General features: G+C 35.4%; 3 protein-coding genes and 1 long non-coding RNA gene across 4 annotated transcripts; 1 reads left to right on the top strand and 3 right to left on the bottom strand.

The window, feature by feature from the left end:
- Window positions 1-12,203: 12,203 nt before the first annotated feature.
- LOC143894234 (uncharacterized) lies at window positions 12,204-15,302 on the bottom strand. Its single transcript, XM_077400377.1, has 6 exons — window positions 15,289-15,302; window positions 15,129-15,238; window positions 14,743-15,057; window positions 14,563-14,661; window positions 14,088-14,293; window positions 12,204-13,751 (listed from the first exon to the last, which is right to left on the bottom strand). Exons 1-6 carry the CDS (start codon window positions 15,300-15,302, stop codon window positions 13,563-13,565), a joined length of 933 nt encoding a protein of 310 aa, XP_077256503.1. The 3' UTR covers window positions 12,204-13,562.
- On the bottom strand, window positions 14,952-17,641 carry LOC143894215 (uncharacterized). The gene is made up of 2 exons (XM_077400360.1): window positions 15,129-17,641; window positions 14,952-15,057 (listed from the first exon to the last, which is right to left on the bottom strand). Exon 1 carries the CDS (start codon window positions 16,567-16,569, stop codon window positions 15,556-15,558), a length of 1,014 nt encoding a protein of 337 aa, XP_077256486.1. The 5' UTR covers window positions 16,570-17,641; the 3' UTR covers window positions 14,952-15,057; window positions 15,129-15,555.
- A 6-nt stretch (window positions 17,642-17,647) lies between these two features.
- Window positions 17,648-18,677, bottom strand: LOC143894217 (uncharacterized). Its single transcript, XR_013256021.1, has 3 exons — window positions 18,520-18,677; window positions 18,293-18,428; window positions 17,648-17,682 (listed from the first exon to the last, which is right to left on the bottom strand). It is a non-coding gene; the product is annotated as an uncharacterized LOC143894217 (long non-coding RNA).
- Window positions 18,678-18,826: 149 nt separating this feature from the next.
- LOC143894216 (uncharacterized) lies at window positions 18,827-19,976 on the top strand. The gene is made up of 3 exons (XM_077400361.1): window positions 18,827-19,056; window positions 19,438-19,552; window positions 19,841-19,976. Exons 1-3 carry the CDS (start codon window positions 18,930-18,932, stop codon window positions 19,875-19,877), a joined length of 279 nt encoding a protein of 92 aa, XP_077256487.1. The 5' UTR covers window positions 18,827-18,929; the 3' UTR covers window positions 19,878-19,976.

The raw sequence follows: 19,976 nt of genomic DNA, 5'->3' as shown, positions 1-19,976 counted from the left end.
CTACGCCTTCCTTCCGCTCCGATGTCCACAATGCTGAAGCAACAATTTGCATCACTCACAGCAAGTAGATTGATGCTGTGGTTACCTTTGTAATTATAGCAGAACGAGCCACTATTCGGTGGTGCCTACAATTAACAAGAATACAATAATGTCAGATTTATTAAAAAATGTATGAAAAATGGTTGTATCAAATACGTACCTAAATGATAATGTGCTTCCCATCTATAGATCCAATGCAGTTTGGAAATTGACAGATTTTCTGAAATTTGTCAGCAACCTGTTGCTAATTGTCAGCGGTGGGTTGCAGAAAAACTTTATCTTTCAAGACCTCCCACAATGCAGTGCAAGTCTCCCTTACGATTTTGGATGCTGTATTGCATGCAATACGAAATGCATACGAATGAGATGCTAAACTGTCACCAGATGCTAACTAGCGCAAAGTCAGCTGCAATCTTGTACGAGCTGAAATTGGGATTCGACAAACTTCTTCTTTCTGAATCCGTGGTCCAACTAACGTTAGCAGTTCTTCAAATACTTCCGGAGTCATTCTGAAATAATTGAAGAACTTTTCACGATCAGTTATTTGCATCTCAACGACTAAATTGTCACTTGCACCTTGTAAATGCCTCATTTCGTGCGTAAACATTGGTCGTACCCAGAATTTCCGTTTTTTTCTCATATTTTCCAGCTTTTGCAATAAAACGATGTAACCTAAATATAGCTTTCGCACTCTGTTGAACACCGGTACAGCATGCCAAGTTGGTAAATTGTTCGCCGTTCGCAGTATTTTTAACATAACTAATAAGACTGTTTTTTCATCCATCGTTATGTGTTTTAAAATGTTATTTTCACACAGCCACGTTAAAGTTTTTCTTCTTTTTCAATCTAGCCTTTTCAACAAGTAGTGCCTCCAGCAAGCCAAAATCCAGATATGGAACGATGTCTAGATATATATAAAATAGATGTAGAAATGAAAAGATTGTCCAAACAATACAACTTCGCTAAAAACACGTATATAGTTAAAATAACAAATCAGAGAGCACGTGCGCACTCCAACGTAAGTTAAAACTGTCTAATATTACAAAGTATTGTTTACGTTTTTTTGACATTTTCTCTCTCAACTCAATCACGCATGTCTGTTCCGTTCCGTAAAAAGTTTCTCTACTAGTCCCATGTAGCAAAAACGGAATGGAATCTGGTTACAAAATATATTTTACTCCTACAATTCAGTATTTCAGAGTACTCACAACAATGTTATCGGTAAGATAATTGCACAAATAATGTGTGTTTATTGCTTCAGTCGCATCAAAATAACAAAATATCGACAAATAAGGCACATTTACCTGCGACCGAAGCGACGTTCCGATCTGTTTTTGCTACATGGGACTGGTAGAGAAAACTGTTACGGAACAGAACTGGAATGGACCGCTCAATTCTAGTCAATTCTAGTGAGAAATCCGATCCGTCATTTCGATCCGTGCTTAATGGGACTGCACCCTTAAGTGTCAACACTTAAATTTAGGTGTAGATTGAGTGTTGACCATTAAAGTTTAGGTAAATCGTGGGTTCAATCTTCAATGATGAGTGTACATTGGGAGATTACTCTCAATGATAGGTGTAGGTTGGGGATTAAGCCTCAATGTTTAGTGTAGGTTGGAGATTGATCCTCATCGTTGGATGTTGGTTTGGTGTTAACAGAGTGTTAACCTTTAATGTTCTATGTCGATTTAATAAGTGTCGCCATGATCCCTTTATCGTTGGGTGTCGTTTAAATGTTATTGTGTTAATTTTTGTTAAGTGTCAATTGACGGCTTGGTTTATTGGAAAAGTGTTTCAGATATAAAAGTTGAAAAGTTTGAAGGGGGCCAATAGATGATCTTTTTGGATTTTGGATCCAGGGCCTGTATTGAGCCTAATAGGGCCTAAGTCAAATTTTTTAAATGAAGACATTGCCATTATATAAAATGCAATATAAATAACAAATTATATTGTATTGGCAGACATGGATAATGTAAATATTTTTTTATTTGAGCATTACAATATTAATTTTTTAAGGTTTCTATTTCTATTAAATAGTTACTTTATATGTGTAAGGTGGGTAAGGTACAACCAGATAGTCTGTACTCGTGGCAAGTAGGAAACGAACTGAACTTTATTCACAATGGTCGTTGCGCTCTCCGTATCGTAAGGTGCACGCAGTGCCATCTACCTTACAATAACAGTAAAAGTTACAACAAAATTCCTGTTTGTAATTTGACAATTTTGAAAATTAATATATTATATAACATTAGGTACATTTTCAGTACTACATCCGCTCATTTATTAAACAAAAAATTAAATTAAGCAACTAATTAAATTATTAATATTAAATATTAATACAATAAGATATTTGTATTTTTATTTATCAAAATAAAAAATAAGTTCAATTATTAAAATAAATATTAATAATTAGACTTATTAGAAATTAAATAATTTGTTCAGATATCGCGCTCGAATTCTTTTCGCGTTTTACAACGCCCGATCGTTTCACGTTAGATAACGCGACGCGCGAGTCGCCACTTTCAAAGAGCCCTCGCCTCCTTTCTCACTTGTTAGGTGTCATGGCCACACTTGCTTGCGTTTCTTCGAACGTGTCGAGTCCGTTGCCTTTTTCTTGACGGATCGATCGTTGCGGCGCGTGTTCTGAAGACCAACCGAGCGAGAGTCGGATTACCAGGGAGCTGAGCTCACCGCCAGGAAAGGGAGAGCTGCGGCAGCTAGCGTCCGAGAGGGAGGATCGAGGCGAGAAGTCCGGTCCAGCGAGCGGAGCCCTTAAGAGATTCTCATTGGGACGCCATATTTGTTACTTTCATTTGAGGGTTCATTTTATACCATCATTTGAAGGTTAACCTTGAATTGGCGGTTTAAAATCACACCTAACTTTAAGGGTTTTTCTATGGTGTTTTTTTAACGGTTAACACCAAACGTTGAGTGTATTTTTCCATAAGAGGATACTAATATCTTTTCTTTCACAAAAGAAAATAAAATTTATCTTAAAATGATATTCTTGACCATCATACGTAACAAAAATAAAATGTAATTTACTGTATAACCATCAGATATCAGACTTCTTTCTCTCTTGCTTATTAAACATTTCTTCACATATTATGTAAATTGTATAAATAATATGAATAATATAACTCTTATTCTTAATGTAAAACTTATTTTACTGACTTTAAATACATATTTTTTATTAATTTGAAATAATTATCAAGAATAAATAATATTTTATCCCGGGAAAAAATATTCATATCTGACAAATATGAACATATATAAACATATATGATATATATATATATCTATGTCAGAAGGCAGTTTTGACGACAATGTCTGTACTCTGCATACATCCAACTTTACTCACCTCCAGATTACTATGCATAAACCATTTTATATACGTCTTCGTAGTTTTTAGTTAAAATAATAATAAGCACAAAGTGGTAGTTTCGACGACATCTTTTGTCTATTGGCAGTTTCGACAACAATGTATATAAAAAAAATATATAAAGGCAGTTTTGACACCTAGATACATATTAAAAAGCTGTATAAAAGCAGTTTTGACGACTGTTGTCAAAACTTCCTTTACACGTTTTACATTTGTTGTCAAAACTGCCTTTATATCCATTTTATGTACACTGATGTCAAAACTGCCAATTGATAAAAGATATCGTCAAATTGTCATTTATCACACAATTTGAGACATAATTAGTAATGCAAGTTAATCATACAATCAAATGCAAAAACTAAAAAGTAAAAATAGTTAAAAATCTACAATATACATGAATATGTCGAAAGACAGTTTTGGCAAATTTTCTTACTTAAATACTAATACATATTATGTGATACTTCTGTACATTGTTGATACTAGTTTCAGTTATTGTTCAATTTACTTTAAGTGTGTTTCAGCACTCGCAGTGCTCCGCATGGCGGGCGGCGCGAGATCCATACTCATCACGGCGGACGGCCTCAGTTTTATTGCAAATCGGTATTCGCGGCGGGCGGCATGTTCAGGATTGCAAGCACCGCAATCAATAACCGCGATCGATACCGGTACCGCCATCCCTGAGCCGCCCCCTGAACGAGGCGACTTCGCGCCGCTCCCCCCGCGTCATCCCTGACCGCTCGGTCTCTCACGTAGCGCGATCGATCCGGACACGCGAGGATCCCGTGATCCTGCGAAACGCGCCGATTGGCCAAACTCATTGTCGCGTCACCGAATGCTTCGGAAACTAGCCCGCGAGAACGCCGGTCCTGAGTAGAAGCGACTCGAAGAACTCGTGCGGTACTCCAGCTTGAGTGGCTCCGTACTGAGTCAAGCTTTACTCGAATTCACGCGGAGTTACGCCCCGTCGTGTGTCTGCGCCGCAATTAGTAGGCCGCCAGTGCATCGTGCCACGGTTCGACGGCACTCGCAACCGCGCCGTTTGCGCGCAATCGCTCCCGCTATCACGGTGTGGCGACGAACATTTACGCCACTGAGCGTCCGCATTTTTGCCCTCGCATAACGAGAGGTGAGCGCTAACGTATGTGCGCGTCTCCGCGTGACATCTTTGCGCCCCACGAGCGCTCGAAGCAGTGCGTATTCACACGCGTTAACCACGTGCCCGGCGCAACTTCTAGCCGCGCCTCCAATTGTAAAGGCCACCGGCTAACTGCATAGATCGAGAATAAAATTGTGCTGTGCATCATCGAAGGAGAAATCGAGTGTCTAATCATTTTCCGCATTCCTGATCCCTGTCGGGGTCGACCCGGCCTGCCTTGCTCCAATTGGCGAACCGGAGTTACGCCCGGCCAAGAATTTCGCCAACAACTATATATAATATATGCTGGCCATTATTTTATAATTATTTTTATTTTATAAAAAGTTTGAGTTAAAATAAATAAATAAATTTCTTTTTGAAAGGCAATACCAAAGAATTACTAAAAAATAATAATTAATAAATAGAGTATAGTCTGTACTCTGTAACACTGTATTGTATGTTTTATATTATAATACAATTATTATATTATTAAATCACTATATAATATATGCTATTATTTTTTTATAATCCTATTTTCATACGATTCTATAATTTTAGACTATATACTTAATATTAAAGCAATTATAATAAGATCAATAAATCATCTACTATTATTTAAAAAATAAACGCAAATTTAAAATGTTAAAGAATAATTGTATTTAAAAGTATTTATAAATGTATTTAAATACTATTTAAATACTTTAGTTTTGACATGTATTTAAATACAATAGTAGAAAGATTACACTTCGGAATGTGGTGTACTTTTATGTGTATTGGAAACTATAGACAGGGTTTGGCAGATACTTCGAAACAAAGTATTTAAATACAAGATACAAAATATTTTTTTGACATGTATTTAAATACATGATACAAAATACTTTTTCGACATGTATTTAAATACAATAGTATTTAAATACAATAGTATTTAAATACATGTCGAAAAAGTATTTTGTATCTTGTATTTAAATACATGTCAAAAAAATATTTTGTATCGTGTATTTAAATACTTTGTTTCGAAGTATCTGCCCAACCCTGTCTATAGTTTCCAATACACATAAAAGTACACCACATTCCGAAGTGTAATCTTTCTGAACAATGGATGACGTCAATGGATATATTGTTGCCGAGTTTAATGATGGGCTGCAGGTAATCCCTGTAAAATGGTATAACGCCGAAAAGCAATCCAGCATATGGCCCAGTCATTTTAAAACCTAATTCCGGATTAATAAAGCCATAATAACAAGAAAGATGCCAAAAATAATATCTGATTGGGAGGAGATATCGATTAAGAGGATTTTTGGCACCGCAGGTAAATATAAGTTGCATTATATAGAGTATGCACATACAGCATTATGTATACCTTAACACACTTAATTGTAATATTCACTACATGGGATAACTTTTCATCAAACTCTCCTTGTCTAAATATTTTTGCATTAACTGATAATTAACTGTTAGTTATTTACTTCAAGCAAAATTAATAACTGTTACGAAAGCTCAGCAGGCGCCGCCTGTTTTATCAACAGCTTTGTTCTTAGACACTCATCAACGCTAGGTGGCTGTATATATATATATATATATTTTGCTTTGCCGATAGCCACCTACCTTTTTTTCGCATTCACTCTCTCTTAACTTCACTTGCTCAAGTCACAACATGTGTGTATTTTTCCTTTGAGTAATAAAGCTCTCTTTTCTTATACGTAAATCAAGTTCGACATTATAGTTTAGTTAAACTCATTCATCACCACCTCGAACTCTGCGGGCTAGTAATATTCGTCACAGGTTATGGGCCCAGCACGCTTCCACTGCGCGAGAAAATAGATTGCTATCTAGCCCGGCGTGACAAGGTTATGTTCGCGTGAAGGGTGCGTGTAAGCGTAAGCGTGTGCACGAGGCGTGTTGGAGTGAATCTTTGTCAGTCGTCCGAAAAAGTCAGCGAGTGAAAAGCCGACATGGATACCGATTGAAGCCCGATCTCGAAATTCGACGGTAGCAACTGGCAACGGTGGAAATTTCAGGTCACCGCGGTGCTAAAAGCCAAGGATGTTTTCGAGCACGTCGAACAGGACATCAGAGAGCCGGAAATACGCACGAAGGAGTGGATCGAATGGTCGGTGAAAAGAAACAAAGCCATGGCCATCCTCTCAAGTACAATCGCCGATGATCAGCTGGATCATGTAATCACCTGCACAAAACCATCGGAAGTATGGGCGACGTTGCACTCGATCAACGAGCAGGCGTCAAATGCGTGCAAATCAGGGCTGCTCCACGAGTTTTTCACGTACTCGTACCAGGAGGGAGACAGCATGACGCAACATGTGGCTAAGGTAAAGAATATTGCGGCGAAGTTGCAAGCTGTGAAGGAGAAACAGAGTGAAGCTGCGATCGTCAGTAGGATCATCTCGACGCTGCCTGGGCGGTACAGTGCGTTCGTGTCGGCATGGAAGATGCAGAAGGAAGCGGACAGGACACTTGTGAATTTAACAGCGAGGCTAAGCGAGGAGGAGATGACTCACGTACAACGCGAGAAGACGGAGGCGTTTTCGGCGAGCAAGGCGCGATCGGGCAAGAAGAAGGAAGGCAGTCGTGGTCGACCAGCGGGTGAAAGCCGGGGGAAGTGCTTCGGTTGCGGAAGTACAGAACATTTCAAGCGTGACTGTCCGAAAGTCAAGAAAGGTAAAGGACAAGCTCAAAAGAAGGCAAACAGTTAAACGAAGGATGAAACGGACGCGTCTGCTTGGTCGGCGAAAATCGGTGCGGAGGCAATGGTGTCAAGTGCCGGAGACAGCTGGATCATCGACTGCGGAGCGACACATCACATGACACCTCGTCAGGACTGGTTTGAGACGATGGAACCATATAGTGCAAAAATCAAGGTGGCCAATGGGAGCTTTGCGGTGGCCAAGGGATGCGGCAATGTACGGCTGGAGCTGCTGTACAAGGGTAAACGGACGAAGAAACTACTTTCTGACGTATTTTGGGTACCAGAGATGCCCAAATCGTTATTTAGTAGCGGAGCTGCAGCCGACCGCGGCTGCAAAACTTTCTCGAAGGGAAATCGAATGACTCTGGGGAGCAACGGCAGGGTCATCGGTGAAGCTTTCCGGAGGAAGGGCAGCTTGTATCAGCTCAACGCGCAAGTGGTGAAACCCGAGTACACGGCATACGCTTGCGAGACACCCGCGAATGGTGAAAAGGCAAGCTCGGAGCTAATGTTGGCCCATCAGAGGTTAAGCCATGCCTCACTCACGAAGATGCGTAAGATGGTGGAAGTTGGTCTGCTCAACCTGAAGATACCGGCTAAATCAAAGTTATTCTGTGAGGCATGCATGTATGGTAAATTGATAAGAGCGACGTTCAATAGGTTGGAAGATAGACGCAGTTACTTGCCCGGCAAGCTCATTCATTCGGATGTAAGTAGCCCACACGAGAAGTCCGTTGGCGGAGCGAAGTGGTACGTCCTGTTCAAAGACGATGCAACCAGGTACAGGTTCGTATACTTCATGTATCAGAAAAATGAAGTGTTGCAAAAGTTTAAGCAGGTTGCAGCCATTGTGAAGGCAAAATTCGGCAGACCGGTGAAGTACCTGCGCTCCGATAGAGGGACCGAGTACGTCAATGAACAGTTTGCAGTGTACATGCGGGAGAGCGGGATCGAGGCTCAGCTTACTGGCCGACATTCTCCAGAGCAAAACGGAAGAAGCAAGCGCGACAACCGGACGATTGTTGAGGCAGCAAGGGCTGGATTGCATGCCCTCGGACTTCCGAAACGGCTGTGGTCGTGCGCTGTAGACTGCGCCGTTTACACACTGAATAGGACACCGTCGGAAGGAGAAGATACTACACCATTCGAGAAGTGGATAGGAAATCAGCCAAGGATTGATCACCTCCGGACATTTGGGTGTGATGCGTATGAGCAAGTTCCTGCTCAACACCGGAACAAATGGGAGGCGAAGACAGCAAAACGGTTGTTCGTTGGCTACGAAGGTGAGGGGCCCAACTACAAGCTATACAACCCTACATCAAGGAAGATCACCGTCTCAAAGAACGTGAAATTTAACGAGACTGAATCAACGGCAATCGGTGGTGGCGAGAGGCACGGATGGCCTTTGATTATCGAGAAAGATGTCGTTCCTTCAGAAGAAGAGATTCAACCGCAGCAGACTGCACAAGGGCCAAATCTGCGTGACCGGTCAGCGCTGCGGCCGCCGGAAAGGTATCAGGTCCAACTTGTGGAGGTTGAAGAGCACATGGCAATGCTCTGTGAACTAGAAGAGCCGGCAACATATGAGGAAGCAATGTCGGGAAATGCTGCCAAGAAATGGCAGACGGCCGTGAAGAAAGAATTGGACGCTCTGGCCGAGAACAACACTTGGAAAGTATGCAAACTGCCACCAGGTCGGAAGGCAATCAAGGCTAAGTGGGTGTTCAAAGTCAAGCGCGATAAGGATGGCAATCTGGTCAAATATAAGGCCAGGTTAGTCGCCAAAGGCTTTCTGCAACAAAAAGGAATCGACTACCGCGAGACATTTGCGCCGGTTGCGCGATACGAATCGATTCGGGTACTACTGGCCGTCGCCGCTTCCAAGGATTATGAACTCGGACAGTTCGACGTAACAACAGCGTTCCTATACGGTGAACTAGACGAAGAACTCTATATGGAACTGCCGGAAGGATACAATGCAGGTCAGGACAAGTACTGCCGGCTGCTGAAATCTTTGTACGGCTTAAAACAGTCGCCCCGACAATGGAATGAAAAATTCAAAGAGTTCCTGGACAAGTATAACTTTGTGGCAAATTTGGCGGATCCGTGCATTTACCGAGGGGAAGTCAACGGAGAAGAAATTCTGCTAGTGTTGTACGTCGACGATGGGCTTCTGGTTGCCAAGTCAAAAAGGGCAATCGAGACCGTCTTAGAGAATCTGAAAAAGGACTTTAAGGTAACGGTCGGAAAGGCAAATTACTATGTTGGTCTGGAAATCTTCAGGAAGCGAGAGACGAAGGAAATCTTTATCTGTCAACGTGGGTATTTGAAGAAGGTCATTGAGAAGTTTGGCATGATGGACTGCAAGGAAAGTTTGGTGCCAGCTGAGGCCTGCTCAGGACTGATCAGTAAGATGAGTCCAGAAAACAAGGAAGAACAAAAAGAAATGTCGGCGGTGCCGTACCGACAAGCGGTGGGCTCACTAATGTTGAAGCGGTGGTGAGTCGGCCCGACATAGCTTACGCGGTGGCCAATGTGAGCCGTTTCCTAGACAAGCCCGGCAAGGAACATTGGATGGCCGTGAAGAAAATTTTACGTTATGTCAAGGGAACCCTGAACTTTGGCCTACTGTACAAGGCAGGTAGCGACGGCCTACAAGGATATACAGACTCAGATTATGCTGGTTGTGTGGACACTCGAAGGTCAACGAGTGGATACATATTCATCAAGGCAAGAGCTGCTATATCGTGGATGTCACAGCGACAACGAATCGTGGCATTGAGCACGACAGAAGCAGAGTACGTTGCAGCAGCAGAAGGAGCCAAAGAGGCAATTTGGTTAAAGAAGCTCCTGGAATCAATGGGAGATCGTATCGGCTGTGTCGAGTTGAAAATCGACTACCAGGGTGCAATAAAGCTAGTCCAGAACCCTGAATACCACAAACGCACAAAACATATAGACGTGCGTTTCCACTTCATCCGTGACAAAGTAGAAGAAGGGACAGTTGCAGTTGACTATGTGAGGTCGGAGGAGCAGTTAGCGGATATACTGACTAAGGGCCTAAGGAAGGATGTGTTCAACCGATTACGAGAAGGCATCGGGATGATTAGTGGAGCTGGATGTGTTCGCGATTGACTCATGTAATGGGAGTGTTACGAAAGCTCAGCAGGCGCCGCCTGTTTTATCAACAGCTTTCTTCTTAGACACTCGTCAACGCTAGGTGGCTGTATATATATATATATATATTTTGCTTTGCCGATAGCCACCTACCTTTTTTTCGCATTCACTCTCTCTTAACTTCACTTCAAGTCACAACATGTGTGTATTTTTCCTTTGAGTAATAAAGCTCTCTTTTCTTATACGTAAATCAAGTTCGACATTATAGTTTAGTTAAACTCCTTCATCACCACCTCGAACTCTGCGGGCTAGTGATATTCGTCACAATAACTTTTCTATAATCTGTTAAAATGTGGGAATTTTAAAAGAAACATTTCGTATAGAAATATAAAAAGCATTTAATTGAAAATTCTTTCTTGTAGTGAATGTTACTGTAAAGGCATATATATGATAGTGTACATATATATATATATATATATATATATATTTTTTTTTTACTTGTAACTTTATTTTGTTTTCAACGATTAAGGTACTTATTCAGAAGCTATGGAAAAATTAGTCCAAGCGCAAGATACATCCAATATAGATGACACTGATATATCTCCTAATGAATTAAGAGATCGAAATAAAAAGAAAAGGCGCGTAAAAGCGAAAAAAACCAATTGATACTTCTACATGTTCTTCCGACGAAGATGTTGCAGTTAGCGAGGAGAAAGAAAATAGCTTGACGCTGCCTACTTTTCCAAAAATAGATGAATTTGTGCATAATCAAGGAATGAGTAAACAGTCGCGAATAAATAAACATACCAACAATTCTAAAAATATATTAACTGAAATAACGTTAATTAATACAGCGAACAGTAATAAGAACAATATCATTACAAATTGTAACAATATCATGTGATATTAATGAAAACTTGTTACTAATATGTTTATCTTTTAGATAAAGACATTAACAGGCAAGTTACTAGCTACAAAAAAGGACATCTTGCAGAAACCTCTACTGTTAATATCGACCAAGATCCGGCTGATGCAGGTATTAACGGTTTCTATGTTACTTATTGAAGCAATAAATAATAGAAGCAGATGCATTATATGTAGTTCTATAATATTCTGTAGTAAATAGTAGCCACTAAACTCTGTACATAACTGGAATGAGTGATTTATTATTTTGGTTGTCACCGAAAGAGAAGTACGTTCGGGCGGACCTTTTTCCTTTTCTAGTACTTCCCGATTAGTCAATAGCATAAATAGATAGAGACTCATGATATAGTTCACGGTTATATTTTTGCGATTGATCAATCAAGTAGTAGGTACTACAAAAGGAGAAGGGTTTACCTTAACGCATATCTCTCTTTCTCTCTCTCTCTCCCTCTCTCTCTCTCTCTCTCTCGCCTCTCTCGACGACAACCGCAACTATAGATTACTTACTCCAGTATGTATAGATAGAATTTAGTAATATATAGTAGCACTATAGTAACAATTAATAGTTATATAAGTACATATATTTATTTCAGAGTTTAAGAAACAAGTTCTATTGAAGTTAAATAAAATACTGTATAAACTGGATACATTAGAAAATAAAATTGATATAATTGATAATAAAATTGAATTTCCTAATCCTATCAATAAGGAATCTAATATTGCATTTCCTATACCGTCAATATAGCGGAATTAACATATTTTGAAGAGCAGTTGCAGGAAATAGAATTCAAAAACGAAGTGGTAAGCTACCATACGTCTTTTGCTTTTTTATTATTTTATTATACTATCATATATTAATAGCATATGTATTATTAATACACATACATATTAATCCAATAATGTAATACTATCTTCTACTTTATTTATCGTTCTTTTTAACCTGTAATATACATTCAGGTAACAATTATTGCGTGCCAATTTGGTTGGCTGTTTAGTTATTTTATGACAACTTTTGTTATGTACACGAGCAATCTTCATGCATAATACTGCTACTATATTTACGCGCAAAATGTTTTCTGGATACCTATGTTGCATGGTATTAACTGAAACTAACATTCAATTTGTTATAGGAAATATTATTGCTTCTTATATAATACTTTATATTTTTAAATTATTAATACAAAATTTTTACTTTAACATTACTTATGTACTTTTGTTTAGCTTAATATTTTTAAACTCGTGGGTGGAAGTACTGCCCATATTATGATTCACAACATACTAAAAAAAGCAGTAACAAATTCTGTAGCAATAAATTTCAGCTGGGCTGGAAAAAGAAACAAGAAAAGCTTTAAAGACTTGAATCTCGCGAAAATTATTGCACGTAAGTTTATTTAATACAATTTAAAGTTAATTAAAATTTCACATTCGTCTTAAACATGAATATATTTGCTTTTGAAAATATCTTTAATATTACTTAACGCTTTTACACTACAGAAGCTGTTCGAATGTTATATAGCCAAGTAACAGATAACGACATTGCAGACTCCATATCAAAATGGCTTGCTCAAGCCACTTTACGGACTTAAAGAGAAAAGTATGTACATTTGTTATTTTATATGGCATGAAACTTTTACATTTTTTTAAAATACTTATTAAAAAATTTATAAAAATATTTATTATTAAAAATACTTTTATTATATATTAATTTGTATAAACAATTTTTAGAATAACAAAACTAGATTTATATACTTTATATATCTAAAATGATGTGTGATTAAAGCACAAATACAACTTTAATTAAAACTGTACTTAAATTAGAATTAATACAATTACAATTTCTAACTGATTTTTATTTTTTTACAGATCGGATCAAACAAAGTGATGCAACTTGCATGTTGATGTGATACAAAGTGATATTATGCAATATATACATTAAGGAAAAGTTTTTATATACATAATAGAATTATGATCTTTATATTATAATTATTTTATGATTTGCCAAAGAAACATTTTATTTATTTTTTTTTATACTTTATTATAGTGAAACATGTATAATTAAACAGATGAATGTATAATTACAAATTAAAATATACTTAAACAAATACATGCACGTAAGTTTATTTAATAAAGTATTTTAAGTACGAAAACCGAAAAGTTGCATTATTGCAGAAATATTATTTCGCAATATTGCATTGCAACATTGCTATGATGTTGCACTACAATCCATCGCAAACATTCCATTGCAACATTGCTATGATGTTTCACTGCAATCTCTCTGAGGGCGGACATTTCAACGTTGCTGCAATCTTCCTGCAACGTTGCAGCAACGTTGCGCAATGTTGTTGCAACATTGCAATTTTGCAGTGCAATATTTCTGCAATGTTTCTGCAATCTTTCAGTGCTGTGTGGGCATGTGAATTGTTTCCACCAACCAGTTTCAAAATATTAAACTAGAAAAGTAAATATAATTAATAATGTTATATGACAATAATATATAATACAACTAACATTTTGTACTAATTAATAATTAAAATTATAAATATAAATAATAATTATAAAAAATTATAGAAAAGTACAAGTAAATATTCTAAACCATCCGTCTTTAAGAAAATATGTACAAAACAGATAGATGCTTGCAAATGTAAAAATAACTTTACTGTTGAAAAATTATTCAATACATAAACAATTAAATTTCTTTTACAAATCAGTCAATTTACATGCATCTAGACATTATACATAGTACATAGTAAAAGAATGATAACATAAAGAAATATTGAAAATTATACCACATAATTCTTAAATTTTTCTTCGTTTAGTTGTTCCTCAAATAATTTTAAATCTTCATATGATGAAATTGGTAATTCAATATTAAATTCATGTTCTATGTTTATTGGACATGAAATGTTCTGTTCAATCCAATTAATCGTACTTTGCATTGTCTCACTCTTGTATATGAGTTTATTTAATTTAGACAACACTAGCTTCTTAAATTCTGAAAGAATAATGTTATAAATTATTAAGACGCGGTTGCACCAACGTTATTTTGGCTTTAAGCGAGACTTAACGTGTATAAAACTATCTTCATCATTCTTTCTAAATAAATATACATACATTTCACTTAAAGTCGAACTAATGTTGGTGCAATCAAGCCAAAGTAACTTTAGTATTTTACATATGTGAACACTTTTAAATATTGTAAATAAAATATTGTTTTATCTGTATTGTTTTCATAAAAAAGGTATTAGAATTAGCAAGATGTACCATGAAAATCATTGATATTTATCTTTTTATCTTCTTCATCGAGATTAACAACTTTTTTAGTAAGTCCTGAAACGCTTGAAATACTTTTTTTGTTATTTTCTGTAGAAGAGAAAAAGATTACAAATATTAGTACAAATTATTAACAAATATTAAACAGTAGTATTTATAGTTTTTACGCACCATTAATATTTATTCTTTTTTGATTATTAATAATAGTTTCTTTATGTGATGTATTTTTAATATTTTCCGTACTCCTTTTCGGTGTATTTGATACAAAATTTTGTAATTTTGGAAAAGAAGGTAAATGCTTTTTATTTTGGTTTTCTTTATTTTCATCATCTTCTTCATCTAAAGAGGATGAAAAGTTTTTTTTTGCATTATTACGTCGCTTTTCTTTTTTTTTCTTTTGTAACTCGTCAGACGAAATTTCAGTAGTTTCTACATTAGATGTTTCTTGTGCAGTAACTAATTTTTCGATTCCTTTTTCGTAAGTATCTGTATTTGAAATAGAAAAATATTAATTATATACACGCATACATAATACAAGAAAGATATAATTCACTTACCTGCTACGCCAAACACTCTTTTTACAAGTAGCTCATCCCAGTCTGATTTATCTCGTGGTGTTTCTTGTTTAATTATTGCTTTATTAATGCGGAGTTTTGTTTTATAATGACTGGGTCAAATACAGGATTGCTTGTCAGCGTTATACCATATTGCTGGTACTAGCTGTAGTCCATCATGGAACTCCACAATTATGAACCCACAATTTTCCATTTTTCTGACAGCATGTATAAAAACACATTATGTATATGAACAAGTTTTACAAAAGTTTTAAAACAAGAAAAGTACTATTATATTTTGTCTACAAGTCGTAGTCGTAAAATCGTAATCAAATCGCCCTATCACAATCAAGTTTTCTTATATATTCTTGACTGTCGTTGGTCAATTTGTTGTACGACCTTATAACTACGACTCATTGTAAACGACGCATTAAACTACATGTTTTAAGGGAAATATTGCAAATGTATTTTTATCATTTCCATACGGAATTTTCCAAGCTTTATATAGTAAATTAGTAATTGGCCAGGAACATATATTATCATTTCTTATAGTCATTACTTTAATGCCGAATTGGCTTGATTCACAGGGTATATCATACAAATATTTAACATGTGTAAGTATCTTACCAATGAAAAATATATCATTGTTCTCATTTTTTATTATATTCATAACTAAAATGTACGTATCATCTTTTAAAATGCAACAATTATTAGCAGAATTTTTACAATTTACGTAAAAACGATCATTAGATATTTGTAGATACTGCGATTTAACATTATAATTATTACATATTGGTCCATTGTTATGCAAGTGTTTACATAAATATAATTTTGTATTATTAAAATTACTTTTTAATGATAATATATTATCAACCTCTGCGTATCTTTTTATTAACTGCTGTAAAGGTTTCTCATTTTTTCTTAATTTCTTTTTTATAGATTGCATAAAGTTTTCAAACCGAAACGCACTAAAATTGTCTATTGGACCGAATGTCCTAACATCTGAACATAAATGTAACAAATTATGTACGTTATGAGATATATATTTTCTACCATATAATATTTGAAAAGACCTCACAAAATTCTCTAGTAAAGCCTCAGCAAAATCCAAAAAATATCCTTGACACAAATTTGGACATGTAAGAATCGTCATAGCTATATGAAGTGTAAGAAAGTGATTATAAATATCATTCCTTAATATATTACGTAACACTACAGGCCCTGTATATAAAAGAAAAGTTCTAAATTCTACTGCTTTCCAATGCTTAATATCGTTGGTAGACCTTGGTTTTCTTACAAACTCTTTGGGCGTTGAACTTCTAATTAAAAGCAGTAGGTGTGATATTTTATTTTTCGCTCTGCTGTTTAATCGGACACTCCAAGGTCCTTTGTGTAACCAAAGTAAAATTAATTTTTTTACAATACCTAAACATACTAAATGCATGTAATCTAATGGTGTTCTTTTTATAGGTAAGAATCCGGGAATCTTATTTAAAATACTGTAACCGATTGGAAAATCTTTGTAAGCATTGATAGCGAATAATTCATCTGTTCTTAAAGGATATAATTTTACAATTGGAAAGCAAGTTCTGCCCTTTATACTTTCTCCTTTGATAATGCATTTCGTGCAACTGTGAAATCCGGTATGGCCTTTTGTGCATAATACAAAAGATTTCGCAGGAGCATCACATATCAAAGCTTCCAAACTAATTTTTACCACACTATTATTTTAAAAATAACCCTCATTTATAAAATAAGTTAAATCGTTTACAAAAGGTTCCAAAAAAACGTTTGAAATTTCAGGTTTTTTATGACCAAAAAAAGCACCAACTAAATACACATCATTATGTGTTACATTAGAACATAAAATAGGCCACAAAGATGCATTTGATGATTTAGATACAGGAAGACCATCAATGTTCAACATTAAACGAATATGTTTACTATTACATTTCAATAACATATTTTTAATTATATTACTTAAACCCCAATAGAAATATTCGCCTCCACATATTTCTAAAACTTCTGTTTGGCGTGGAGTTTTTAATAATGTTCTTACGTCTTTGAAAAAATGACAAGGTGTGTGTTCCTGTAAAATCTTTAACAGTTTATTACATGCATTGTGACAGATATTATATTCTATACTCCATGTAGCTATGGCGTTTCTAAATGCTTTATCATCTCTCTCATCAGTTTTTGTGTTATCTATATTTCTATCATCTATATCTATATCTATATCTATATTTGGACTCAGCGATCTATTATTATCATGTTCTTCTACATTACTTCCATGTTGATAAATATTATCTAAAGTAAAGTGTATAACATCATGTGTAATAGTTTTATTGAAAACTGGATTATTTCTTTCGTCATTTCTTACGTCATTTTTTTCGACAGAACCATTTAAAAAAACATGAGTTTGTGTGGATGTTCCTGCAATATCTATTGCAGTTTTATTTGCAATAATTCGCCTAGCATGACGTTTAGAGACATTAATATTTATTTTTTGTGTATTAATCATATTTAAAAAATTAATTTGTTCATATACAATATTTTGCTGAAAAAAAAAATGGATATAAGAATATATTTATATTTATTTTTAAAATATATTTATTTTTTATTTATTCTACATTTTTTTATATTTTATACGTATATATACTAGAGCTCGGAAAAGGAACCGGGTAACAAGAGAACGGATACTGCATATCACAACTGCGAAATATCAAAAAATGTCGCGAGACTCTCGCTTTAAATACAAGTTGAATTCCGATTTATATGCTTGATTTACCAAAAGACAAATAGGATTTATGAATATAATAAATCGCAAAATAAAAATTGAGACATATCTAAAATATATAAGTTTAGATTTACTGATATTTAGAATATTAGAATATATATAGATTAAATACCATTAAACAAGACGAACATTATAAAATTTATCAAGGTGAGAGAGAGAGAGAGAGAGAGAGAGAGAGAGAGAGAGAGCGCCGTAGTGGAGATGTTTCTAATCATGTCAAGTATATGCTGCGATCCGTACAATTCTTTTATTAGCCGTGCTCGTTTAACGACTTCCAGCATTGACAAAGAACAGAACAGCCGCATACCGCTAATGTCGCGCTTTGATTAGTTTGTCTAATTAAGTTTTGAACAAGTAGCACCACTCTAACCTTAATTTCGCCAAGAAGTTCACTCGTGCGTACAGGTTCCTGAATATGCGGATACTAGCGGAACCGGTGCGGAACCGTATGTGCAAAAGATAACAGGCGGGCGGGCGGGTACCCGGTTATCCTGGTATTCTGAGCTCTATAAATCGATTTAACCTTAGTTCGTCATACTTACTGCGTAATTCAGCTACCGTTACTTCGAGCAACACCACTGATATGAAATACAGTACCAGCTAACAGTGAGCCTTCTTCTTCTTAGTTTAATTGCTCTTCTCCGAGGACAATATGGCTCTAACAGTGAGCCACACCCGTAATAATTTGACTTTGTTTTGTCTCGACTCGTCTCCACTCGTCTCGATCATCACCATATCACTCGCGGCTTGCGGCACTGCTTCCTGCCACTCGTGCCAACTTCGTAATTTCAAAATATGGCTAACATTTAATATTGCGTATTTAACACTTCCGCAAGCAGCCTGAATCATTTCAGGCAAAAAATTATAATTGTATGTCTCTATAGTATTTCTGCAATCATTTCGGCGAAATATTACAATTGTATGTCTCTGTAGTATTTCTGCAATATTACATTGTAACGTGAAATGTTGCAACGTTTCTGCAACGTAACTGAAAACTTTTGTGCTGTATGGGTGTTATGATACGCAACATATTAAAAAAGATGCTAACAAATCCATTGGCTCAACAGTTCAGCAGGGCTGGAAGAAAAAATAAACATAGTTTCAAAAACTTGAAACTGGCAAATATAATCACACGTAAGTTTATTTTGTAATTTAATTGTGCAATTTGTTTTAATTAAAATTAAATATTTTAATTAACATTTATTTAGTATCATAATAATACAAAAAATATATAAGTTATCAATAAAATTATTTTGTATTTAATTGTATTAAATTTATGAATAATCCTAAGCAACAGCTTATATGTGATATAATGTAAACATATTGAAAGTTAGCCTATATCTTTCAAATTTCAAAAAATTTCAAAAAATATATATATATATACATAATATATATATGTATACATGTATATCACAATTTTATATATATATGTATATATATATATATATATATATATTTTACGTATACTCCTATTTTTAATATATTTAATTATAATATAGCATTTTTGTATTATAGAAGCTGTTCGTACAGTACACAGACAAATAACCGATGCAGAAATCGCAAATTCTATATCGAAATGGCTGAGTCAAGGAACTTTAAGATTTCAAAGAGAAAGTTGTTCAAAGAAAAAGTACGTTTATTGTTTACACATATTTGTTCTATTTATAATATTTTAAACAAAATTTCTAATATAACAGTAACAAATGCAACTATAACGCAGATATATGTTTTATACAATTATTTCAAATCTTTGTAATGAGTTTTATATATTTTTAAAGCCTACTCTAAATTTCTGACAGAAACAATCATAGTATATAATTTCAAATTTTAATTATACTATGCATTATTAAATATAAATTATTTTGAATAGATATATAATAAAAATAAAATTTTAATTTCTTTTATTAAACATTTCTAGGCATAGCGCTACGCAGAGGAAGAGCACGAGCAAATAGCTGCAGAGGAAGAGGACGAGCAAGTAGATGCAGAGTATTTATAAGTAAAAGATAATAAAATATATGAATGAATTTAACGTAACGGGACGCGACGGACGC

Source organism: Temnothorax americanus, unplaced genomic scaffold (genome assembly GCF_048541705.1).
Source record: "Temnothorax americanus isolate GAGA-0224 unplaced genomic scaffold, ASM4854170v1 Scaffold132, whole genome shotgun sequence".
NCBI lineage: Eukaryota > Metazoa > Arthropoda > Insecta > Hymenoptera > Formicidae > Temnothorax > Temnothorax americanus.
This window is presented reverse-complemented; position numbering and strand designations above follow the sequence as displayed.